The following is a 27746-nucleotide window of genomic DNA, read 5'->3' as shown; positions in this document are numbered from 1 at the left end:
GGTGATTGAAAGGTCAAGAAGCTGGTCAAATATAGAGCTTTGTGCTTTGTGCCTCCGATTGGTGGAGTATATGTTACTGTTCGCTGATTGGCTAGTCACAGACCCGCCTGTGGAACAGTCCATTTCACAGCGAGGAGGGGGGAGTTGTTCGACAGATGTTTAAGATTTAACAAATAAAACAGCGCGTTTCCGTCCTTTTATTCATTAATAATAAAATATACTCGACAGTATCACATTCAGGTTGAGTGGATAACTGCTTCCAAAGCGAAAGTAAATCTCGCATTCAAAACTACATGTCCGTCTCTCCCCACCGGGAAGTGCACGTTGGGTCGGGTTGTAGTCCTGGATCTGGATCCACTCCTGACTCCGTCTATCTGATCAGTTATTGATCTGTGAGTCGGGTGTCTTCCCCGCGCTGGTGTGTCTCGGTCTATCCGCTGGTCTTCTCCGTCAGCTCGTGGTAACATCCTGCGGTGGGAACATGCTCCGTGTGAAGGCGGCGGTGGCTCTGTCTCGGCGGGGGTAGGTACCAGCTGACGGTTCACATGAGCGTACACGAGACTACCTTTCCTAACCGGGGTGACGGTTACAACATGCCAGCTAATGTTAGCTTCTCCTAAACAACCTCCCTCACCTGTCCTGCTCTTTACACGAGCCAGTGTCTGTGCCTGAGGCTTCAACGAGAGCCCAGGATCCACCACAGTTTGTTTTACATGCTGAACTCACATCAGTCAGATTTCTGAGAGTTTCATAAGCTGCACACACACACACACACACACAACGATTAATCGATTAGTCATCAGAGAAATAATGAGTTATGATTCTTACAGTGGGTACACCACTTTCAGTTGGTTTCAGAACCTAATTAGTTGTTGTAGAAACAGAAAATGTGTTTGTGTTTGAAGGAAATGTGATTTTAAAGTCAGTGTTTCCTGACTCATGGCTCTGCTAAACACTCTGTTACGGGCCACAGCTCCCTGCCATGTACTGCTGCAGATTTGTAGATCACACTGACAGATACTGCTCTCATGAGTGGGATTTCACAGCATGTGGCACATGAAGATGGTCTACCACTGTGTTACGCTGCCATTACAACACTCCCCAGTCAGTGGATTATGATGATTGACTGGCATGTGCCACCTGGCTACCCCCAAATTTATGCCTCTTATGTATGAGCATTATTCATTCAAGTCAGTGGTAACCATCCACTTCTCTAAAGCATAAATACCTGGCAATATTTTAACAGTGCTTGCTTTGGTTCTGAAGGTTTTTTCCAGGATCTATCAGGGTTCTTGATAAGTGGGTGAAAAGTCTTTGTCATTGTGCAGCGGACACATACTCACATACGTGCAGAGCTGAGCTAAGTGTTGCACGGTACACCACCATCACCGTGTGTTTATCCTTCTGAGAATTTAATGCTTAGTTCTGAGGCACAAACTTGGGGCAGACTTGGCCAGTAAAGAGCTGGTGGGGAAGTGGTGTGTGTCAGAGACAGCAGCTACTCCCTGATACCAGCTGTTGTTGGAGTATTGCCTAAAACATATGAATACACATCAGTCATATTCAGTGTTCTGGAGGATGGATGTGACGACTTCAGGGGCTCTGCACTTTCCTTCTTTTCCTTCTTAGAATCAGTGACTGATTTTTGGAAAGAAACGTTTGTTTTCCTGTGACACCTGTAAAAACTGAAGTAACCAAATTCCTCTCATTTCCAGATGTTTGTTCTCTTTCTCTCTTGGTGTCCAGGCTACAAAAGCACAGGAGCTCAGTGTGCAGCTGAATGAGAAGCACGTGTGTAGAAAAAAAAAAAAAAAGGCTGTCAGAGAGGTTTGGGTTTATTATAATGCCTATAATACCTTTAAAGCCACCAGCCGGTCCGTCCACCCCCTGCTCCTCCTCCTCCTCGTCCTCCTCCAGAGTTGGTTATCATCTGTGACCTTCAGTTCTAAAAGTTTAAACTGGTGTAGTTAATCATACATGAAAAGCACCACAGGCTTGCTGTGATGTAACTTTCAGGAGAACTGGATCAAACTAAGATAAGTTAATAAAAAATTTTTTTTTTTTTTTTTTTTTAAAAAGACTAAAGTGAAGAAGTGAGTCTAACAGGGCAGCAGCTAACACCTGCTCTATGAATCTTTAAAACACCTCTTTTGTCTAACTAATGCTCTAAAACCCAAATATATTCACTTCAGTGTCACCATAAGTTCAAGAGAAGCAGTAAATCTTCACTATGAGATGCTACAGTCGACATTTCTGCTTGTAAAATGACGTAGAGTAACGTGGCAGAGCAGCCAAAATATGAAGAGTTTAGCTGTTTTTATCCTACTTCTGTTTTGTCTCTGTAGGAGCAGCTCTCACTTTAACAATATGTTTCAGGTTTTTATTAAATGATGCATTTCACCTGATCACAATGGAAAAAATCATGCTGATGATTTTTAACCATATTTTTAATAATTGGTTATTTGTTTAAGCTAAAATAGTTCCAGCTTCTCACATCTGAGGATTTTCAGTTTTTATGGATTAATCAGGTGAAATAATAAGTAAAGTAAGCGACAACAAAACCAATCATTAGTTTCAGGCCTGGTTTAATTTCTCCACAGAACTTTCCCATCAGACTGGAGGTCGGACAGAAGCTGCACGTTCATGTTATTTATTTCAACCCGAACATGTCGGTGTCTTTGCCAACACAAGGAAGAGCCAACAGATTTGACTGTTTGTTTAAAGTTTAACTTGAATATTTCACTTCAGGCTTTATTGTCCCACAGAAGGAAAGTCTGTGTGCAGGAAAAACAAATTACAGCAGGTAAAACCATAAAATACAAACAAGTTAAGAATAAGACAATAAGACAGGAACAACAGCTGACCACGAACTTAAAATGAGCATGTGACTGTTTCTGCTGCCCTGAAGGTTTGAGTCAGTTTGCTTTTAACAAATATGGTGTATATATTATCTGCACAACAGAAACTAATGAGGATTTTTTTTTTTTTTTTAAACACGCTGCTCATGTTTAGTTTAGATATAAATGCCTTCATTGTGGGTGGAGGGAGGGTGAAAGTGTTCAAAAGGGGCAGGACAGAAAAACGTTGGGGACCGCTGCATTAATTGAAGATAAATTCATATCATGTTGCTGATTAGCAGCTGTGAGGCGTCGAACTTAAACCAGCTGTGGAGCTGAGTTCAACATCCTCCCTCCATGACCAAGACCTTCAGGGCCAGTTGAGGCCAGTTCAAAAAGGCACCTGCTGATCTGTGCTGTTTTCCTGCTGAGAGCACAGTTTGATTGGAGACGCACTCTGAACGAAGAAAGGTGGGACAGTATTAACTACCTGTGTGTGTGTGTTTGTGTGTGTGTTTTTAAGGTTGAAAACCTTCCCCTGTGCAGCTGTGGAGGTAAAAAACGAGCCGATCCTGGGCTTCAAAGAGGGGAGTGCAGAAAGAAAAGAGCTGCTGAAGGTGAGAACCTGCATGTGTTTACCCACCACTCACCTTAATGCACTTTGCAGAACACGAGCTGCTATTCAGTTTCTGTGCCTCTTTATCTTGACTTCGTGTTCTTTTAGGCCTTGGACGGTCTGAGGGGGAAGACGGAGGAGATCCCATGCGTGGTTGGAGATGAACATGTGTGGACCAAAGACATCAGATACCAGTTATCCGTGAGTCAACAGCACCTTCTGTAATCTGAGTAAACTATTGCTCCATGGAAACTCGGGCACTGAACATATCACTGTCCAAACATGCAGCAGAATGAGTTTACTCTGTTGGACGAGAGAAAACTCAGCTGAACCACATTCAGAAATATTGTTTGTTTGATCAATAATTAAACTTTCTGTTTCTTTTCAAAGCCGTTCAATCACTCACATAAGGTGGTGAAGTTCTGCTACGCTGACAAGGTAAGATAAGTCTTAGAGTGACTCCATGCAAACACTAATCTGTCTTGTTTTGAAGGGGTTGGTTGAGCTGGGGAATTAAAGTAAATATCATATTTACATCATATTATCATAATAGAAAATATCCTATTTTTTAAAATTATTTTCTACTCCATTCATTTGCTATAACCACCTCTGTTGAGATAAAGTCACAGTCACATGATCCTGATGTTTTTATTCTTCAGATATTCAGATAGATTGAGATTGAGTGATGAATCCACACCCTGTGTTTGACTCTGTCCAGCAGGGGGAGCTGTGAATACACACTTCTCCATGTTTGACCATTCCCTGAAATCCTTGTTGTGTTTCCTGACGCTTTGTTTTCTTTGCACCTAATTGAACGTGGCCGATGCAGGAGCTGATAAACAAAGCCATCCTGGCGTCTGTGGCGGCGAGGAGGGAGTGGGACCTGAAGCCCGTCCAGGACAGAGCCCAGGTCCTCTTCAAGGCAGCCGACGTCATCAGCGGACCCAAGAGAGCAGAGATCCTCGCCAAGACCATGATTGGACAGGTACAGGCAAACACATGATAAGGACACAATTATACAACAACATAATTTAACTAGATTCAAACAGATGTGTTTGTTCAACAAAGCAGTATTGTTTAATTCAGTGTTGTGCTCCGTGGGTCTCAGGGTAAGACGGTGGTCCAGGCGGAGATCGACGCCGCTGCAGAGCTGATTGACTTCTTCAGATTTAACGCCAAACATGCAGTCGAGCTGCAGAGACAGCAGCCGTTAGACGCAGACGGAAGCACGAACACCATGCTGTACCGCGGGCTGGAGGTAAGAACGGCTCACACTCTTGTTACTGTGATGTGTAGGGATCAATTAGCTCCGATAAATGTTGGGTTTGCCTTGTTGGAAAAAACTCAAGCCAGAATCTGTCTTATTGTTCTAGTGTAAATTATTTTGTGGGAGAAAATGGAGGGTCTACCGTGATGAAACACTGGTCTCATTCTTTTGTTTATTTGATTGTGCTGCCTCCTTCTGGTCCAGCAGTTCTCCACTAACTTCAAATTGCTCAAAATAGGTTTATAAGGATCAGATCCAAACTACTTTCCCTGGACGTGTTGATTTCTAAACTTGGACACAAATCTCACAGCTGATAGAAGAAATACTCAAATTAAGTTTGGTCTCACTTACATAACTGTAAAAACAAATTCATCTCCAGCTCCTTCTCATAATTCTGCAACAGGCAGCCATTTAATTAATGTTATATCTTTAGAATAAAGGTCAGTGGGCAGAAATATATTTTCTACTCTGCTGCAGAGAGGGGCTGTAAAACTGTCCGTTTGTATTAGATTTGCTATTGTACCTTTCCGCCTCTCCAATTTGAGCTTTTAGTCTTTTGTATCTACCTTTATTCTAATCAAATAAATCCATGTGTGTATCTACCTCCCTCTGCTCTCAGGGTTTTGTAGCAGCTGTGGCTCCTTTTAACTTCACTGCTATCGGTGGAAACCTGGCAGGTACCCCAGCTCTGATGGTGAGTGTGGACATGTTTGGCTCTGAGTATTTCATGGCTGGATCAGCTTCTGGGTCCCGGGCCAGGAGCCGGACATTGTGCCCAGCTGTCGTGATCCTACTGATTCTGTCTGGGTTTCATACAGACTTGTAACAGTCTTTGCGTTCATGTTTTTGTACTTCCTGTTTGCCAGGGTAACGTAGTTCTGTGGAAGCCCAGTGACACCGCCATGTCTGCGAGCTACGCCGTCTACAAGGTCCTGAGGGAGTGCGGTCTGCCCCCGAACATCGTCCAGTTCCTGCCGGCGGATGGTCCAGTGTTCGGAGACACAGTCACCTCCTCTGAACATCTGGCAGGCATCAACTTCACCGGCAGCGTCCCGTAAGACACGTCTCTGATATCAGAAAGTGCAGCCAGGAATGACTCGCTGTACGCTCAGTGTGTTTCAGATGCAGAAGCTGAAACATTGCTGGGTTCATCTGCCTGTTAAAGAGCAGCTGAAGCACCACCTCTATTTGTTTTCTTCTTTTTTCCTGTTATTTTATATCGGCGTTAGCCTCAGATTTATTCAGCTCCAAATATCACAGCATCCTTATTGAGTTATTTTTTTTGCTTATTTCTCACACATCACACCATGTGTTATTTGAACTTGTGGTGGCTTCAATTTAAAATGAATTCAGAAACTTTAAAAAGTTAAATCACAGTGAAAACTCACTAACGCCACTAAATATGACTGTCTTTCCTTTTTAAATATATTATTTTGAAACTGTTCAACCTGCTATTGTAGATACATTAGTTAATACATGCTGCTTGGTTTTATATCATATAAATGTGTCGCCCTTCACTAATCCCGTGCCGCTGTGATGTAGCTGTCGTGGTTCTGTGGTTCATGCTCTGTCTGAATCTGTTCTTTAGGACGTTCAAGCGCTTGTGGAAACAGGTCGCCCAGAACCTGGACACCTATAAGAATTTCCCTCGCCTGGCAGGAGGTGAGCAGAACCTCTGACGCACGATTATGACATCACATCACAGTCGGGAGATCACACCCATTATCCACATAGCGAGTTTCCTGAAGTAGTGTTCTCTGTTGTGTCGTTTGTCACCGAATGTGGCTCTTGATATTTTCAGAATGCGGCGGGAAGAATTTCCACTTCGTCCACAGTACTGCGGATGTTCAGAGCGTGGTGATGGGGACGGTTCGCTCAGCGTTTGAGTACGGAGGTCAGAAGTGTTCGGCCTGCTCCAGGATGTACGTACCGGACAGCAAGTGGCCGCAGATCAAACAGGGACTTCTGGACATTCACAGAAACATCAAAGTGGGAGACGTGAGTTCACAGAGAAGAAGTAGATTGAAATGTCAGGCTTCTGTAATCATTATTTTCATTATCTATTAATCTGCTGATCATTTAATCTATAAAATGTTAAGAAAAGCATCAGAGGTTCATTTCACTGTCACATGCCACAAAGAAAAGCAGCTGATTGTCAAATTAAAGAAGCTGAAACCAGAGAATATTTGACTTTAAAGTAAACAGTCTAATGATCTTCTCTTCTTCCCTTCAGCCTGTGGAAGACTTCAGCACCTTCTTCTCAGCTGTGATAGATGAAAAGGTACAGTTGTCCTCTTTTTCTAACATTTTCAGTGTATTTGTGTGTAGACTTTTTTACTATTTGCTATGTTTCCTCTTGTTGTTTGTCCTGCAGTCGTTTAGTCGGATAAAGAAGTGGCTCGATCAAGCCAAGTCTTCTCCGAATCTAAACATCATCGCTGGCGGAAACTGCGACGATAAGAAGGGCTACTTTGTCGAGCCGACCATCATCGAGACCAAAGACCCACAGGACGCCATCATGAACGAGGTTTGATATGATGTTTGGTTTCAGTGGAGCGACAGAAGTTGTTCATATTTCAACTAAAGTTAAAGTTAAACCTCAATTCTCTTCTTTGCTAATTCTGTTAGTACAAGAGATAAATTTTGAAGCCACAGATTGTGAAATCACATTTCATCTGGCTATAAAAATTAAAATAATTAGAATTATTAGAATATATTAAAATATATATAACTGCAGTAAGTCGTCGTGTTGCTTCGCCTCTATTGATGATGTTAGTGTGGAGATGACATTGTGCGCATGTGTACTAAGATCAGGATTAACTGATGGATCATCTACACAAACATGTGAAACGTGTCCCACAGAAACATCGTCAGCTGTTTGATTAACTCATCCCACTCAAACCCTGTTTCACGCCCTGATTCACAGCCTGAAAACACACCACAGCCACATTGTGTGTGCGTGTGTGCGTGCGTGCGTGCGGTTTAATCGGTCATCACTAACACACTTCACTGCTCCGTTTATTTTTACTCCATAAGTAAAAATTTACTGGATATTTGCAGAAATATTCGTACATCCAGTTAAAAAAATACACAAAATTCAACCAAAATGTGTTTTTTTTTTTTTTTTTTTTTTAGTTAATGTATTTTTACAAGCATCTTAACGGTCTTAACATCTTATCTTGTGTTGTTTTGTGCAGGAAATCTTTGGGCCAGTTCTGGCAGTTTATGTTTATCCTGAGAAGAACTACAAAGAGGTGCTGCAGCTGATAGACAACACGTCCCCGTACGCTCTGACTGGAGCCGTGTTCGCTCAGGACAAGTAAGACAAGCTCATCTACATGTTTATGTTTCTTTACTACTCTTAACAGCAGAGCCTGTGTTTATAAAGACTCAGAGTTGCAGGACGGTGTCCCTGCAAGGACACATGCAGGTGTTTGGTCATACGTTTAGGTCGAGACGTAACAAAGGAAACGTCTCCTCTCTGTGAGACGTGTGTGCATATATTCACTGATCAAAAAGAACTGTATCATGTTGTGACGCAGCAAAGAGGCTGTGAATCAGTGACGTCTCTCATTCATTTCCAAACAAACAGATAATCATTCATTTGTTTCACTCACTGATGGCAGAGCTTCATTGTCACTACAATAAGAAAGTAGCTTCATGTGTGTGACATGCACAACACATGCAAGATGCAGCACAAACACAGGCTTATACAAGATCTAACCAGTTCTAACCAGACAGTTGTGTTTGGAAATATCAAACAATATCAACATCTGCAATAATATGATGCCCAAATAATGAATCACTTTAATCTAACAATCATATTTACTAATACATCAAAGAGGAAACACTGGATTTTAATAAGAACATTTTTCTTTATTACTCTAAATTTTAACCAAATTTTCCAAAGTCAATGATCTCTTTGCCAAGTTCATGGTCAAACTGACTTCCTGTTTGAGACACTTGATAAATCCAGGAGCAGGACACCTGTTGGATATCTTTCTGACTGAGTTCTCTGTTGCAGGACTGTGATCGACCAGGCAGCTAAAGCCCTGAGAAACGCTGCAGGGAACTACTACGTCAACGATAAATCCACCGGCTCCATTGTTGCTCAGCAGCCATTTGGTGGCGCCAGAGCTTCAGGTGAGAGTTGTTAACTGTTCTCCAGTCACTCCAGGTGACGACAGGCAGGGTTTCCACCGTCTGTTTGATTCAACTTTGACCTTTCTCTTCATCTAGGCACTAATGACAAACCTGGAGGTCCACACTACGTCCTGAGATGGACGTCTCCGCAGGTGGTGAAGGAGACCCACGTCCCCCTCAAAGAGTGGAGGTACCCCTACATGGGCTGAGAGGGAGTCCAGGACTGAAGCCTGCTGGTGCAATCAGAGCCCTCCCTCCTCCTTTTCTCCCTCCCTCCCTCCATCAGCTCCAGATGATCGTCCAGTCACCTGCAGCAACAGAAACAACAACAACAACACACACTTAGAGACTTCTGCTGAATGAAACGAAGAGAGATCCTCTCCTTGCCTGATTCTTAGTCTGTCCACTGTCCCTCTGAGAAAAGCTCTGTACTGAACTTGGACGTGAATGTATCTGGAGCAGAATCAGCGTCAGAGCGGCGAGAACGTCATCCATCCACGCCTCCATGAACTCCCATCTCAAACGGAGCGCTTCCTGTACATCGTCATCAGTTTTAGCTGCTCGTACATTAATCACAGAAATGGAGAATAATCAGAGCTGTTTCCCCCTCGTGTTTGGAGTCAAAGACAAAATCTGTCTCTTGATGTTCAACAGTAAATATATACATTTTTAATCTGAGTCAAGTAAGAGCTGAAACAATTAGTCGATTCATTTTTTTTGGTCATTTTTAAGCAAAGCTCCACTGGTTTCAGCCTCTTTGTTCTGAATGTTTTCTGTTTTCTTTAGTCTCTATGAGAGTAAACTGACTCTTTGGGTTTTGAGCCGTTAGTCGACACAGTTTTTACTGTGTTTTGACGTTTTATAGCCTGAACGATTGATCAAGAGAATACCTGGTAGATTAATCGATAACAGAAACAAATTGTTAGTCGCAGTCCTAAATTAAATTAAGATTAGGTCAAAATATGTTACATGTCGAACAACACGTAAGATTTTATTGGTCATTAATGTTTAATATTTGTTTTAGTTACAAAAGAAATTTGACAGATGGGTGTTGTAGAGATCGCCGTGAGAACGAGGTTGTTTCCTCTTTTGTCCTGATTGTGTTTGATTTTTTTTCTGCTCCGCTCACAGCTCGTGTGTCCGCTGCTACGTCAACAAGCCAGGGTCAAAAACTTTGTGCAACTCAGTCTGAGAACTTAAAGCTCTGAGATCTGTTCTGGCAGATTATCATACAGAAGTTATTTACAGTTTATTTCAAGTCAGCTGTGAAACTGTCTTGAAGATGAAATGCAGATTAAGTGCTGATAACGTCCACAATGACTTGATTTTTTTTGTCTTTTTATCAGTGTGTGCAGAATATATTTGAATACTTAGTTGTCCTCAAATAAATGACTAATTATGTTTTCAGATCGCGCCTTAATAACTGTAAATTCAGATAGTTAATTTTTGACAATAAATATTTAATTAATATAATTTGTGTGGACTTGTTTTGTTTTTGGCTTCTTTTATAGTCTGTTATTATCTTATTATCATATGGTTGCCTTATAGATTCAGCTACTTAAAAACTCAAGTTTTCTTCAGTATCACAGTAAGCCAGTGACAGTTGTCTCTACAATCATGGCTACAATGCAAACAGGAGCTGATCACAGCTGATTCAGCTACATGTGAACAAATACACACTAAAGTAACAGGACTGAAGCTGTAGTTCACAGCGACAATCATTGACTGGGCTTTGTAGTTCCAATAGAGCATGAATCCCCTGAACACAAGGTAGGCAAACAATAATAGGACAGATAAAATCCAATAATATGACCTTTTTTCATGTTGCAGTATCAAAACACTTTGACCATGTGACTCCAGTCCAGACTGAGGAAGAGTCCTGTCACACCTTCAGGTTCTCAAAGCACAGACGAGTTTTATGACCAGTCCTCAGGATGTCTGTCTCACACACTTCATGTCACACTCTTGCCAATTTAAAGTCTGCTGCCTCAACAACAAGCTGCACAGTAAACCATGTTGACACATGTTGGACTGAGAAGCAGAGACAGACAGGGTTTTTTTCTTTTGTTTACAAGCTCAGTTTCTCATCAATAATGATTTATTAGGAATAAAGTATTGAGGTTCTTGCTTTATTTTCATTTAATGTTACTTTATACTGAATGCTACTATATCCTGCTCCATTATATTTATTCTATGGATAAAATTACAAGTTACATATAAGGATTTTGTTGTCATTTTCTAATAAGGGGTGTGGTATATGAGTTGTGATCATTAATCATGTAGTTATGGTTTATAGATCACTTAGAAGACATTAATTAATATGTAAACATTTTACATTGCCAGGTTCTGTTTTTGTCCTTTTACTTTGGTAATAAAGCAGAAAGCACATGTTGGTAAAGAAACGCTGAGAATCGAACCACCGACCCTGCGATCAGTGGATGAGCCGCTCTATCTGCTGAGCCCCTGAACAAACAACACAACACTTTCACTACATTGTTATTCAAAGCAAACAAAGGTCATAAAAATCTACATCACACAAGCAACTGAATGGCTAAATGTAAAATTTAATCATTAACAAATAATTCACAATGAAATTTGAAAAGCATCTGTCTGGATTTATATAATTGAATTCCGTGATTTGAAATATCCTTTTCATTAAAAAAGTTTTTTTTTCAAATTCACATTAATAAATAATATCAACATTAAGTATTCATTAGTGACTGAAAGTCATAATAAGGTGTTCTGCTGCTTATAATATTCAAATCCTGTTGGCCTTTCTTTGCTTCCATTTATTTTGCTGATACCTCTGTACTTTTACTTTTTAATGCAGTGCAGTACTTTTACACCGTAGTATTGTTACTTTACTTAAGTATGAATACTTCAGTCTGAATGATGCCATGAGTAGCTTTTTGATACCTTTGATATTTAAGCACATTAAGCTGGTAATACATCTGTAATTAGAAAACTTTTACTTGTAATTAAGTATTTTTACATCCAGGTATTGATACTTTAAGTATGTAACACATAACACTCACTTTTACCTCTTAAATTTGATAATTAAGCACTTTATGCTCATAATACTAAGTATTCTACATGTAGATCACAGACACTACTTTAGAAATAGATCTCAATAGTTCTTCCACCTCTGTTTTTCTAATAACATCCCTGAATATTATTACAGGGAGGAAATTATTAAGTATAAAAATATCATGTTTTAAATGACAGTTAAAATCACAGATCCAGAATCAGCATGTGATGCTCAATATGCATTTGCACAAAAGTTTAATTTAGATTTTTTTTTTTTTTTTTTTAAGTCAGTAAACAGATCAACACTGATTCAGATATCCAGCAGGTTTTGGTGTCATAATGAAGCCTCGCTCTCTGCTGCCATATTCACATGGAAATGTTAAGCTGCTTATTACCATATGGCCGCACTTACGAGCAGTAAACTGTAGGAGCTGCTGGAAAAATGGGACGCACACTTCCCAGTTGACAGCTCTGAATGGTGCGAGTGTGAGAAAGCTCAGGTCCTGTCTTTGTCCTGGGAGCAGCAGCTGGACCATTCACTCCCTGAGAGCATGTTTACTCTGCGGACACCAAACTCCCGCCAAAAAACTTGACAAAGACACTCTGAAGTTTGGCTGTTTGGGAGATGAGACTTTAGTTTTTCTGTTGATGTCTGCGGGGCATCAAAGTCCTCAAAGATAATTATTTTTTATCTTTTTTAATCCCTACATAATATAGTTGTTCTGCATAAGTTAACACTTTTTCTGTTTGTACCATTTATTCCACATGGAATAAATGTAGACATATACTACATAAATATATATATCCATCCTATAGCCTGTCAGAATATGTTGATATTATAAACAGTAGGGTCTAAAAGTATGAGACCAATTTCCAGAATGTGAAGTTAGACATGTTTAAAATTAATGAGAAATTAATAAGTAAAAAATATTTAAACATATAGATTTTAACATGTATTTTGTTTTAATGAATTTGCATAAATGAATTAAATATATAATGTTAACATATAATTTTTACATAGAAAACACAGCATTCTATGAAAAAATTCACCACACAGATGTTTCTAATATATGTACATATATAATTTTTTACTATTGGCATTTCATATATGTTATGAATGTATATCTTCCTATATCCAAAGTATGTATAAATGTGATAAATTATGGCCCCTATTAATGATGTATGATATTATTATCATTACTGGTGCAGTAACATCCGAGTAGAATTTTAATGATGGCTGTTTGAGCTCATTTAAACTTCTTTATATACTAATTAATAAACTGATCATAGGTTTTGTAGAATTTAAATCTGAGTCATCTTTAACTAAAGCTGATAAATAAATGCAGAGTGGGTGAGGACTGCAGGTCTCAGTCTGACAGCAGGTTCCCACACTCTGAGGCTCCTTTAATCACAAAGAAAGTTTCAATGACTTCATGCTAAATTGACTCTGCATTGCTGTTTGGACAAAGAATGTGTCCCGGGGGAACAGGTGGAGTAAAGAGTGCAGTAAAAAGAAGAAATAAAAGGGAAAGGGCGGGAAAGAAAAAGACAAAGTTGACTCTGTTCCACCTTGACACTGCCACATGTGTTTGTCCTCCAGCAGAGATAAAGATTAACTGGAGATTAAAGCTTTTTATTTTGACCATTCAGACTGGTCATGTGGTCCTGTCACAGCGGCTTTATATGAATAAATGATAATCACGTTATTGACAAACTGGAGTAATGGTAGTTTAGCTGGACATATTGTGAGCTACGGTCCCTAACGATGCCTTAAACTACACAGAGTGACCAGGGATGTGTTGAAAATGTCATATCTCTGACCTCCATATTGCTTCTCTCTCATTATTAAAAAGGTTTCCCGCTTTTTCCATTCCCAGCTGCTGCTCCATCTTCAAAGGTTTTAATCCAGCCCCAACTTTCCCACAGCAGCTCTGAATGTTTCAACAAAGGACGTGTGCTGCAGACAACAGCATGTGGTCACAGAGAGTCCACCAGTTCACAATGAGTCCAATTCCCCAATAATATCATGGGAAATATCATATACAGTACAACACCACCAACTCAATCTTTTGTAAAAAAGAAAAAAAAAAAAAAAAAGACAGGACATACAATAGAAGCAGCACTCAGTACAACACAGGAATAAACATTCAAGATTCAACATTCAAAAGCAGGTGATGTCAGCAGCAGGTGACAACATCATTTCAGTGAACTGGGCTGAAACATGAGAGTGATGTTGCTAACTGTTAGCTCTGTTTTTGGTCTCTACCAACTCCTGAGGGGAAATATCTGGCACTTTAACTGCTAAATGCTCCACTATATTCACCAGCTACTCTCTTAACTGTGTCCGTCTGCTGTTTGCAGGTCTGCAGGTAGTGGACATTGGCATTTTTACAACATATAACTGTTTGTGGCTGAAAGGCACAGAAAGAGATGAGGTGGAAACTCTCTCTAAACCCATGTGGCCCGCCGGCCCGTGTATGACGAGTAAAGGCTTTGTCAATATAAACAGGCTGTACCTGGTTAGATCGGTTAGAGTCTCTACAATTCAAATATCAAGTTCATTTTGTGCTAACCGTGAGCACATAAATACGATTTATTAATATCTACCAGCATTGTGTACCAGCGGAGCGTGGTGACTGCCTACCTTTTGGACGAGTAGAACTTCGATTCTCTCTCCATGTCTCCATTATTTGTATTTCTTTGGTCTGTAAAGGTCCACAGATCACAAAAAAAATCAAAACGGTCCCTTATAAAAGTATTCCAGGTTATGAATATCGTCATGAGAAGTCCAAAGCACATGACCGAGCGATTTGTATCCGCTCATCTTCCCTCACTGGGTAAATCTGCAGCTGTTTTGGAGGGTATGCTATTGTTTGTTAGCTTTCTGGCTACAACATGGCCGCCTCCCGAAGACGGCGAGCATAAGCGTAAGACGTAATGACGTATTCTCCCTGTAGGAAAAACACCGCTTGTAGATAGACGCCTCCCCTGACCAATCAGAACGAACTAGAGGGGGTGGGCACTTCAGAGGCAGGGCCAATAGGCTTGGAGAGGTACTATACTTGATTTTTTTAATTAATTAATTAATTATTTTTTATTTGTGACTTTACATAACAAAATCAAGTGTGAGGGTACATATAGTCGACAGACATGTAAATGACAACAAAAACAAACGATTGCAGAGATGTACAAATGAAAAGAATATGATGTGTTAGGCATGTGTCTATATTTAAATATTTAAAAAATGCATTAAAGATTTTCCTGAAAATGCAACGGTTAATTTCAAGTTCAAAGATTGGCCTTGATACGCCCTGAACAGACACAGCTGTTTAAACGCTTTCCTCGCTGAATTTCTAAAAATATCTTTGTTTTTGTCTCAAAAGTCTTGGCATAGGCACGATTCTCAAGGTGTATGTCCCATCTACATCGGTTACCCAGGTGAAATGCTCATGCGGATGCTGCAGGTGGTTCCTCTCATTGCGACCAGTGTGATAACAAGTACGCCGTGGGTCTATTTCTCACTCTGTGAGCTGTTGCATTAGGTTGTTAGGATGTTAAACGTGCAGTATTTATTGGGAACACAATGGTCGTTTGGCAAGGTAAACCTCATAAAGGTTTATTTTAAAATGTATTATCTTAGTGTGTCTTCTCACTTACTTCAGAAAACTCCAGTGTTATGTTTAGTTAAAGTAAAATACAGAGCATTGTCTGGCCGAGACGAGTGGAACAGAAGCTAAATAGCTTCAGCTCTCTCTAAACTGTGGGTGTTGTACACACAGGTTTCTTGTGACAGCTGCACTATGTCAGTGATACATGTACACTTTTTCATGTGACTTTCATTAATCACTCACAAAGATTCTCAGCCAACTGATTTTACAGTCATTGCATTGTATATTTGCCCAGTAGAAATAAAATTGCTGTTTAGTTTGTGTAGCCCAGGTGGTAGTTACTGATTGGCTGCCAGGTTACAGGTATAAAAATGTGTAAAAAGCCTTTCAGCCAGTCACAACACAAGATATTAACAAACTGTGGCACAATTAGTAATACGATTAAATTGAAATAATGTACAATAGGTGGTGATTAATATTTTACACGCTGGACACCAATTACTCACAATTTGGAAATGATATGTCGCCAAATGATCCTCACAGAGATCTTTAACAACATTCCTGAGAACTTTCCATTACATCACAATCATGTCACACACATATATGACCGATACATATGTGAGGAGCCATATGGTTTTCAGGTTGTCTGTCCGTCCGTCCCTTTCTCGCGGACACGATATCTCAGTAACGCCTTGATGGAACTTCTTCAAATTTGGCACAAACATTTGTAAGGACTCAAGGATGAACTGTTTATATTTTGGTTGTCAAAGGTCAAGGTCATTCATTGTTCATGATGTCATTAACAGGACAGTATCCCTCCGCCACTCAGACTAGTTTGAGGTTACATCCCTGTTTATCCAGAGTCATAAAATATTAAACATTTGTGTGAAATTTTGTCATAATTTCTGACTGTCGCTCTGACAGTCCCCAGCGCGGAGGAATAAAAACACACTATGACCCTTCTGGGGCTCCATACTTACTTGATTAACTAGGCTCAGTGTGAACACATGAGGAGCTGGTGCAGACTGCATTGGCGTGGCACTTATTAACCATGTGTTGAAGAAAGATCTGGAGGAAAAGGGGGAGGACGGGCAGGAAATAACAAGGTGAAGTTCCAGATGGTGTTCATGTCATTAAAAATGATAAAGGGAAATAATGGAAACACTGTTGAATTTTAAGTACATTTTTTACAATTCAAGGATTTGGGGACAGGTTGATGCTGTTGCTGCGTTATGATCCTCATAAGATTCACAATCGTTTTCAATGTGCTTTTGTTGCTAAACCAGTGATGCAGTAAATTTGTGCATGGAGCGGGTCATGCATTGCATGCTCAGGCCCCCCACTGACGACCGGCCGAAGAGTGGAGCAGCAGAAATCCACTCCCAAGAAAATAAAACACGCTGATCAGATTCACATCTACAGGGTCACAGTCTGTTTCACTCCACTGACGAACACGTTGTTCTTTTCCTGGTCAGGATGCATGGCGGCCACGCTGAGGGCCGCACCACGGACGACATCCAGACCAGCGGGGAGGACTCTGATGATGAATCCCTTTACATGCCTCCAGAAACCCCATTACCCTGAGACACAGATTCAGAGTACCACTCCGGCGAGGAATCGGAGGAACCATCTGTCATGGTGATGATGAGTATTTGTGATGTCAGCTCAGGATTCAAGGGACAAACGGGGTGAAAATAATCAGAGTGCTAAAAAATCTCTTTGATTTGTTATGATTTAACTTATTTGTTATTGTGTTGATGTCATTTTGTATTTCGTGTTTGTTACTTAAGTTAAATAGAAATTGATGTCAACGATCTAGTTAATTGAATTGAGCTGATGTCAGCTGTTTCCAGTTCATGTTAATTTTAACAATCCAGTAGATGTACAGAGTGATTGAATTGAATTCATTTGAATTGACTCAATCTATTGAATTGTATTGGAATTAAACTGAATTGCACTGATTTAACAAATGCAGTTATTGAATTGAATGTAACTGAATGTGAATGAACTGGATTTATAATTTACTGAAGATGCTGCCGGCATGTATCTTAGTACCTATGAGAAATAAATGTGTATTTAAATTACTGTATTTTGTAATTATTAAAAAGTCCCCTGGAAAATACTGAAGGATGCTGTTGGGAAAAATATATACATATCAATATACATATATATAGATTTAACACAATAATGTGGTGATTTGGTTATTGTTAATTTCTTTAAATGAAATTTAAATAAACATGTTTATACACAGCAGAGAAAAGCAACAAACAAAGTACAATAAGATTACACAGTACCTTAAAATAATTTTTATTCTATGTTATTTATTATTACTAGTGGTAAAACAACTTAATTCTGCTATATCATGTTCATATTTCATTTATTAATATAAATAATTTAATATTTATATTGTTTTCATAGCCATATGCAAAATACAATCACTGTCAACCCACATCCATAACACATCCATAAACTGGTTTATAACCGCCAGTAAATAAAATAGAGAAAGAACACAGATAAAAATCAGCTCTGTTTTGAATCAATGCTTCTGCATGTTTTCTATTACTTCATATTAAAGAGTTAAAGCACATTTCTCCCAGTTTTCCTTTTAGAGAGGTTTATGGGCGCCCTTTACTAAACTAAACTACTAGGCCCAGAGGCCTTGAGGCTTCACAGAGCAGCTTCTCACAAGATATTAAAGTATTGTGGAGCACTTTTTTTGTTTTTGTATAAAGTATATCCTGTTGGTATTTATGTTAATATGACTTTTTTTTTACAGGCAAGGACTGAAAAATAATTTTTTTAAAAATACCATGTATGAGCCAATGTAGTTTAGGCTGGGCTTACAGTTCTTCTGTTATAAGCTTATTATATTTACATATTCAAATTGATGGAAATTAGGTTTAAAACAGGTTGGCTCTCACTTTAAGTATTTTTTAATGATTTTGGTGACGGATGGGATGAATATGTGGATGTTTATATCACCATTAAAGTCACTGCCTTTATGCTACTTTTTGTAACCGCTAATTTTGATAGCTCTTATTTTCCATTTTACTCATCTGCATCGCTCGCCACAGGTCGTCTTTCTTCTTCGCTCTTCACCGTCCACCTCACAGGTCACTTTTATTCCCGTCTCCATGCAGACTGGGCACAAAGGGGGCACAAAGCATTCCTGAGTCTGTTGTGATGAACCAGGCTTTGACTGAGGGCCCGAGCCACAAAGCTGGGGGGGCAGGTGCTCTTAGTGACCCCCCTCCACTACAAAGTATCAACAAGTGTCCCTGTGACTGCAGCAGCCTCACAGAAGAGCTGGGAAAAGCCTGACCCCTGTGTAAAAAGCATTCCTGGGACATGTGATGTGACTTAACACAGAAAAACCTCTCATGGCGGGAAAACGGTGCCATTGTCAAGTGTCTTCTTTTGACACGAAGGCCACTTTTTTTTAATGTGATTTATCTTCTGCTTTGGTTGATGCAAAATTAATTTTCTAAAATGTTTTCCTGTTTACAAGAAAGTTTTTTTCCACAATAGACAAAGAGAGAGAACTTCATAAATTTAAAGCAGCCAAATTAATAAATTATCAGTATTTCAGATCCGCTGCAGCTTCATTAATGTTACTGTTGATTCATTTAAAGCTGTAAGTCTCTCCGCTGATCCCAGATCTGAACTGAATCTTTGACCTGAAGCTAATTAGAACTTAAATGATTAAAGTTAAACTTATAACGACTCAAAAAGATTCAGATCTGATGTGGATCTGATGCTGGATCCAAACCCCAGCACCACTCAGTAAATCCAGTCCTCATGAGAATTGCTCACTGCTCACCCAGCTTGGCGTTAGCATTACGAAGGTAAGATACAGATGTTTGTTGATGTTAAATTAGACCTGAATGCACTCGCTGCTTCTGATCGCAGCACCTGATGATGCGACATTAGCTCAGCTTTTTCTAATGTCTTCGTGCTACCTGCGTGTTCATTTGGCCTCAGCGGTTTTGTTGTCTTGTCTAATTGTCAGTCGACTTTAGATGAATTTAACCCATTAATCTGGTTCTTCAGAGAACGTCAGAGAACATCACTGACAGAGACAGAGGGATACTGGAGGAAGATTCCTCTTTGGATCAAACAGATGAATCAGCTTGTGAACAGCAGATGTTATTATTATTGGCTGCTGGATTAATGGTCATTATTTCATTTGTCACATTATTGTTTAGATTTTATTTGCTGTTAAAAAAAAAAGTTTTGCTTTTTATTTAGTTTTAGTCTCATTTTGTGTCATGAAATAAAAGGTGAGTGAATATTCTGTGACCTTTCCTCTCTCCTCTGGTCATCTACCTGCTCCCTCTGAGGTGTGCTGTCAGTGTGTGTGTGTGTGTGTGTGTGTGTACTGTCAGTGTGTGTGCAGCAGCTGTCCAGATGGTCTATTGAGGTCGGGGTATAATGAGGGTCTGGAGGATCAGTGGCGGCTGCCGCAGGGTGGGGTGCTGCCCTGAATGGAGGCTGAAGTGTGGGAACGAGGAGCTGGTCACAGCTCTCACACATTCCTGAGTGCAGAGAGGTCCTCACACTCACACACACACACACACACACACACACACACACACACTCACACACATTGACGTATCTGGGTTCAAAGCCATGGAGACATGTTGTTTGGCGTGTGCATGTGGGAGTGTGTGTTGTTGTATGTGGGTGTGTGGCAGGGGGGCACTCGGAGGCTTTTTTCTCTGAACTGGGTGGGTGGGGGTGGTGGGGAGTGGGGGGTGGGGGTGGGGGGGTGGGGGTGGGGGGGTTCCACACTGGAATGTGTTTATGGGCCAAATGATGTGTTGCCATTTGCATATTGTGTCATGACTCACTTCTGGGAAATGCATCCTGAGGAACGGAGAAGAAAAGGGACGTTAAGATTTCCCTCCAAGTGGAGACTGCACCATCTGCCTCTTTCTGCTCACACTTTCATGGCCATTAACACACGTGAAGGATCCAAATTACTCTGTGATTTCATCCCTCGCTCAGGGCAACCGTCTCACATTCTTCTCTGTGATGTTAAAAGTCACTTAACAAAAACAAAGTTAACCTATATGTCCTTAAATAACTCAATAACTCAAAATGCCACAATGTAAAAATACTCTATTACAAGTCAAAGACCTTCATTTAAAACCTAATGAAGTAAAAGTACAGACACATTATCAGCTGAATATACTTGGTGTATAAAGCAGCTTCACTGTATTCTGTTGTAGCTTTAACTGTAAATGGATAAACCTGCCATGTTTTCCCATCAGTCTTCACTCAGTCACCCACACTGACTGACAGAGGGAAAACATGTTTTGGTACCACTTTACAATACAACTGCCCTTATAAAGGATTTATAAATGGGTTATAATTAGGTTATTCATTGGGTTGTTAACACTTTATGAATCATAAATAATAAATAAATAGATAATCACAGTTTTCATACATTGATTCAGGCTCACCATTTGGCAATATCAAGTTAATGCTAAACTCATTAATCTTAGTAATGAGTTACTACCATTAATAACTGCTAAAAGGAGCCTTATTGTAAAGTGTGAAACACATCAAGGTCAAAAATATTGCCAAGGCCTTAGAGGAGGAATTTGGTCATTTGATATGATAATTTGATCTGCCAAATGAAACTTTTTAAACATTAAGATGCTGACGGTGGTTAATATCAATAATATATTAATAATATGTGATGAAGCAGACGGGAACAAATGCTGGATGATGGAGAAAACAAAGCGATATGAGGCGTAACAGTACAGATAAATAAAGGCTAACTATTTGGCACATTTTTAGAAATGTTTGCAAATTGATTTAAAATCAACAACTGAAATTTCTCATTGACAAAAGTATTCGGACGCTGCAGGTTCTGTCATGTTCATCCTGTTTGTTTTAAAACACAGTAAAGTGAAGCCGCTGTTACTGTCCCTTTCTCCATATGAAGCAGCTGATGCCATGGCTTCAGTATTATTCTCAGGTACCTGTAATTTACTTTCCATCTTTCTACTCAACAGCGTTACAGTACTTTTTACTGCACTACATTTATTTCAATAGATACTTTAAAGAAAATGCATGTCTGTGGATGAGACCGTACAGAAAGATGCTGCTGATACACTCTTTCATAGCTACAGTAAATGGTTCTGATGATACTTTTACTCATAAGTGAGTGTATTTACATTACGTTAATGGTACTTTTAGTTCAGTGAATGATGTGAGTACTTCCTCCGCCACTGGCAGCAGGTGTTGAGCCAAATGTGAGGTTTATGAGAGGGCTGCAGGAGGAGGAGGAGGAGGACGAGGAGGAGGAGGAGGTGTAATCAGTAGGTGAGTATAAACACACAGAAACATCCCACACGCGTCCCCCGGCTCAGCGGAGCCTCTGATCTGATCCTGCAGGTTGAAAGGCTCTGTGTGGATGGGTGGGGGGGGGGGTGGGGGCAGGCAGAGGAGGGGCGATGTGGGGGCTCTATTGACCGGAGGATGTGTGTGAGCAGGATCCCAACCTCCTTTCCCACACTCTCTTTCCCATTTATTACATATTCTCCTAAAGGGGTGAGTGAAAGAGGAGGAGGAGGAGGAGGATGGTAGTGGTGGTGGTGGTGGTAGTGGAGGGGGGGGGGTTCTTTGAGGAGGAGGTGTCACACAATAGAAGTGTGCCTTCCCAGAGGACACTGGGTAATTGTGTTTAATTGACAGTTTCTTTCTGAAGACATTTTCCCTCCAAATCTCTCAGAGTTTTCCCTCCTTCTCTGTCGTTTAGTTTGTGAAATGATGTGAAAGAAGTGAAGCAGAGAAAATTAAAAATAAAAACAGTGAATTATTTGTGAACAATTGTCTTTAAATTGACTTTAATGTGTATTTTATACTATAATATAACTTTATCCTGTGAAGACAGATTTTATATTATAACTGACCTTATAACCTATAAGAATAGGAACATCTTCATATCAGTTCCAATTAGATTAATTATAACCTTTAATTGTTAGATACAAACAGTGTTTTCTGCTCTCTACTCAGCTGTGACCTTTCAGGTGAGCTCAGGTCCACAGAGCCTGTAAACTGACCTGGTGTCAGCTGTCTGTGGCTCCAGCATGTGTCTTATCTTTATGTGTTTAGTGGCCCTTATCAGACCTGCCGTCCCAGCCGCTGCACATCTGCAGCCGCCTGATCAGATGAGAGAGCGGGAAGGTTCCCAGGTAATAAAAGTGGAAGGAGCTGCTTGTGTCGGGTCTGTACCTCCACAGCTCTGCAGCAGCCTCCCTCCGCTGAGGCCACCAGGCCAGTTAACCATGAGATAATTGATGCCTCTCTCCTATTGTTGTGCGGGCCTCGCCCACTGGCCTCAGAGTGTGGGAAAGCTAATCCTGCCTGGGACTCATGGCTTTGTAATGCTAATGTGGGCCTATAAATAGAGGAGAGGGCTCCCCAGTCACATCACAACTCACTCTGCTCTCCACCAGGATGGCTCCAACCAACACCAGAGACTCTCCCATCTCAGTGCTCTCTACCAAAGACAGACACAAAGTAAGTCCCGCTCCACAGCTGCTCACATCACACTTTCCATCTCTGCACTGTGTTTCTTCATGAGCTCAATCCGCTGAATGTCTTCCTGACCGAGCTTCCTCTTCTCTTCAACAGCTGAGGAAACCAGCTGTGGAGAAGATGCGCAGAGATCGCATCAACAGCTGCATCGAGCAGCTCAAGGTCCTGCTGGAGAAGGAGTTCCACAAACAGGATCCCAACGCCAAGCTGGAGAAGGCCGACGTGCTGGAGATGACGGTGGTGTTCCTCAAGCAGCAGCTGCAGCCTCAGAGCCCCAGCGCTCACACGGCTCACAGCGACGGATACTCCCACTGCTGGAAGGAGACGCTGCACTTCCTGTCCCAAAACTCCCTAAAGGAGGCGACGCTCCCACACCTCCAGCACCTCCACGCTGCCCACAGAGCCGACAAGGACGCCTGCCCCACGCCGGCCCTCTCCTCCCACAGCCACATCCAGGCTGCAGGGAAACAGCCGCCCGGCCCTCACAGAGCCGTGTGGAGACCCTGGTAGAAGCTGCTCTGGAGCTCGGAGGGTGGATGTTCTCCATCAGGAGGAGACTGACCTCCAGAAGATTTATCTGACGGATGTTTCGTTTTCATATGTCTAGAGAAAAAAAGTGACATTTGTGTTTCTTCAGATTGAAGAGTGTTTGCCTGTTGCTGAGGCAGACGGTTCAGGTTGTGCTCTGTTGATGCACTTTTACTGTAATTCCTCCTCCTGTTTGCAGCGAGGAGTGTGTGTGTGTGTGTGTGTGTGTGTGTGTGTGTAGAGACACTGTCAAAAGCTTTGCCTTAAACTTCATTATCATTCTGAGTCTGTTAATGGTGTTTTAGTATGTTTAATGCCTTTTGTAAAGGCTGTGTCGGAGCTCCAGATGCTCCACAGGAGGCATCACCGTGCTGTGAAATGATTCGTTGACACTGTGTGTTTGCAGACGACTTGTTAAAGTGATTGAACGTGGAAACAAAAACACTTTTCCTGTGGAAAAGTAAAAAAATCCTTTAGAAGTGATTATTTGTAGTCTCAAAAGAGAAATCTCAAAATAAAGATTTTTGCAAATGATATTTGTTTTTTCTGTATTTTCTTGTCCAAATGTTATTTTCCTTCTGATTTTTCAATGACGGCATCTTTAACAGTCCCAGAGGTATAAATGATGAATGTAGACAAGGCAGTGACCTGCACTGAGCAGCTGTCACAGTTATCTCTATAAAACATGTGAATCTGCTGCCGAGTGTGATCAGAGAGATATTGATCGGGCGTCTCTCATTAATCAGATAACAGGAGCAGTTGTGTGTAAACCATCTGATCTCGTGGGTTTACGGCTTTCTCCACTTTCCCACACACATTAGCCAAGAGCGCGTGCGTGTGTGTGTGTGTGTGTGTTTGCTTTAGGAGGGGGGAGGGGCTGTACGTTTGTATCATTTATTCTCAGGGGTCAGTTATTTCAGGGGCTAAATTTTACTTTTATGATCCAAAAACCTTTATAATAATGTGTTTTGTAGAATATCATAAAGTTTGTTTTGCATAAAAAGTGCTGCATTAAAAATGTACTTTCAGTTAGAGAAACATCAGTTGATTTATTAAAAGTAGTGGTAGAAAAAACATGAATGGACTTTACTTTATCAAGTCAAATGAAGGAAAGACTAAATACATTTAAGTACAAATCTAAGGTTCTTCTTCTTCACTTAAATTTTTCCTTTTTCAATTTTTTATTACATCTCAGAGAGAAATATTTTATTTATTTTATGTTATTTTATCTTATTTTATTTAATAGCTGTAGTTTCTAGTTACTTTTCAGTGTAATACTTTACATGATAAAATATTAAAATCCTCTGATGCACTGTTATAGAATATACTTTACAATAATACAATAGAAATCTGTCAGATCAGCTCCACCTGCTCGGGTCCATGCAGTTTCTAATAAGACAAACTTTATTCTAACTTATTTGTTTTTATGTCAGTCTGCATCAAATCATCTGTTGAAGTTTGACAGATGAATTAAAGACGCCAGGGTTTTGTTTTTACAGGCTGTAAAAAAAAAAAAAACACAATTTATTTAATGCAGGACTTCACCTTTACACTTTTAGTCAAGCGCTTCTTCCACTTCTGATGGAAAAATAACACTCAGGCACGCCAACACGTCATGACACAGCTTTAATATCTTACATGTGTCTTAAAACCTCTGATAACTGAAACCTGACAGAGAACTGACCCCAGCTCAGATTTATCAAGGAGGCAAGAGAGACTAATCCACCCCTATGAACCTGATATCTCAGGAGGGAATTTCATAACATCCGGCACAAACATTCAACTCGGACTCAAAGGTGAGCTGATTAGAATTTGGTGATCAAATATCAAAATCACTGTCACCTCACAAAGTATGTTTTTGGCCGTAACTCATATATTCAGACACTATTTATGACACGATTTAACACAAATGTCTAAAAGGATAAAATGATGAAGTAATGACATCTTATATCCAAAAGGTCAAAGGTCGACTTCACTGTGCCATTAAAATGTTCTGCAAAAACACTGAGCTCTCAGCCTAATGTGTGTGTGTGTGTGTGTGTGTGTGTGTGTGTGTGTGTGTGTGTGTGTGTGTGTGTGTGTGTGTGTGTATGTGTGTGTGTATGTGTGTGTGTTTGCTCAGAGTGCGGTGTGTGTAAACCCATCTGCTCTCACCTGGGAACGCAGACCTGCCCTGCAGCCTGACTTACACCTGCTTACATCACATGCAGGGCTGAGAGTTCCCACGCTTCCACACAGACTGTCAAACCCACACACATCACACACACACACACATCAGCACCGAGAGCTCTGTCTCACTATGTACTACACCCATATACCACTGTGTACTACTACTACTAATACTAATAACAATAATAATAATTATAATAAACTTTATTCGTATAGTATCTTTCATATGCAAAATGCAGCTCAAAGTGCTTTACAACAAAGAAATGACTATTAATAACTAATAATATAGAAATTAATAAATGTATAAATAAATAATTAAAACAATTCATCTTCAAGAATTTATTGCTAATCCATTTATTTTTTGCTGGTGGTCATGGAGGTTATCGCTGCAGCGTCATTTGGTTCAGCCGAGATGTACAGTTGTTTGTCATCAGTTGTAACTATGGAAACATACATTGTGCTCTCTGATGATGTCGTTTGAGCAAACTCACCGCAGACGTAATGTTTCTCAGACACATGATGACTGATCAGGATATCATGATCAATCATATCAAACGCTGCACTGAGGTCTAACAGTAAAGAGCTCATCAGAGTTCAGTCTGAGGGCTGTGGTTTGTCCTAAAGCCTAACTGAAATTCCTCCAGGATATTGTTAGCAGTATACAGTGCTATACTATTGACTGATTGATTGATTGAATGATTTCTTATCTCCTGAATATTTCACCCTAAACACCATGCAAATACAATGCAAATACGCTGCAGAGCCAACTTTTCCCTCCAGATCTGGAGGCAGATTTGTGAGAAGAGAAGGGAGGGGGGAGGCAGCATGGTCAGGTTTCTCACCATCACGGTGGAGCAGGGTGGTGGGGGTGGGGTGGGGGATAATTTAACACGGCACACTTCCTTTGTCCTGGGGATGAAGGGGGAGGAAGGCTGAGGAGTGTGGGAAAGCTGTGGAGAGGCAGACTCCACACAGGGGGGGACACCCTTCAGACCTGTTGCCCTGCAGGCGTGCAGACCTGCAGTCATGTGGACCTGCAGACCTCCAGACCTGCAGACCTGCGGGCTTGTGGTCCTGCAGACCGGCAGACCTGCCGACCTGCGGGCCTGTGGTCCTGTGGTCCTGCAGACCAGCAGACCTGCAGCGACTCAGCTCACCAACTGTTTGATGAAACCAGAGCTGACAGAGCCCACCACTCAAGAGCAGCCCGCGGCTTAGCACACAAAGCCCCACAGCAGGCACGCTCAGACACACACACTCAAACACACACGCTCAGACACACACACTCAGAGCTGGACCGTGGACAGACGCCGTCCTGCACGTGTGACAGCACAAAATCCGATTTACAGAGACACTGAACACATGAACACACATGTTGTGGTCTTTGTTTTCAAAAACCCTGTGAATCTACAATTACATGTTGTTTATTCGGATCCAAATCAGCTGTTACCAGGCAACACAAACCAATGGTCTCATGTGATTATGTCAATCAAACATAAATGAAAAGAAATTTACATACATGACCATAGCTACATGTGCACACAGAGACTCAGTCTCTGCAGGTTTTAGATGTGCTAATGCTAAGCTAACAGAACATATTTGCAATAATATCTGAATCATGCCTTATTGATGTCACAATAAACCAAACAAACTCACCTTTAGCTTATTTTCAAACAGCTCTAACAGGGAGCCGTCTTACAACTTCAAAAGTCAAGAGGCATTGAACAAGTGCACCCCAGCCGGGTCCGTCACTGTTTTGTGTCCCCTGGAAACACTTCTGTTGTGTTGTCAGTATTTGTAGCACAAGTTGTCAAATTGATGACAATGTTTTCTTGAATTGTGCATTGAGCTCTCAGGGCCACCGTAGTTATTACCTCTTTTACTTAAGTGACAGATGCTGCATTTCTTCACATTAGTAAAAGTCAGTCGGTACATGAGGTACCGTGGATCATCTGACACCATCAGAGGAAAACAGCAGGAAAGATTTGGCTTTTCCATGA

At 40.8% G+C, this 27746-nt stretch overlaps 2 protein-coding genes across 2 annotated transcripts; both read left to right on the top strand.

Annotated features, from left to right (window-relative positions):
- The first annotated feature begins 338 nt into the window (after positions 1 to 338).
- On the top strand, positions 339 to 10336 carry aldh4a1 (aldehyde dehydrogenase 4 family, member A1). The gene is made up of 15 exons (XM_056402022.1): positions 339 to 522; positions 3361 to 3454; positions 3562 to 3654; positions 3844 to 3891; positions 4283 to 4438; positions 4562 to 4711; positions 5340 to 5414; positions 5587 to 5774; positions 6309 to 6382; positions 6522 to 6718; positions 6954 to 7001; positions 7095 to 7247; positions 7918 to 8039; positions 8745 to 8863; positions 8960 to 10336. The coding sequence occupies exons 1-15, from the start codon at positions 482 to 484 to the stop codon at positions 9070 to 9072; spliced, it is 1671 nt and encodes a 556-aa protein (XP_056257997.1). The 5' UTR covers positions 339 to 481; the 3' UTR covers positions 9073 to 10336.
- A 12385-nt stretch (positions 10337 to 22721) lies between these two features.
- LOC130184843 (transcription factor HES-5-like) lies at positions 22722 to 24378 on the top strand. The gene is made up of 2 exons (XM_056400924.1): positions 22722 to 23031; positions 23146 to 24378. Exons 1-2 carry the CDS (start codon positions 22969 to 22971, stop codon positions 23557 to 23559), a joined length of 477 nt encoding a protein of 158 aa, XP_056256899.1. The 5' UTR covers positions 22722 to 22968; the 3' UTR covers positions 23560 to 24378.
- Positions 24379 to 27746: the final 3368 nt, after the last annotated feature.

This window comes from Seriola aureovittata, chromosome 2, assembly GCF_021018895.1.
Source record: "Seriola aureovittata isolate HTS-2021-v1 ecotype China chromosome 2, ASM2101889v1, whole genome shotgun sequence".
In the NCBI taxonomy this organism is placed as follows: Eukaryota; Metazoa; Chordata; class Actinopteri; order Carangiformes; family Carangidae; genus Seriola; species Seriola aureovittata.
Note: the sequence above shows the minus strand (reverse complement) of the source record. Positions and strands in the feature narration are given on the sequence as shown.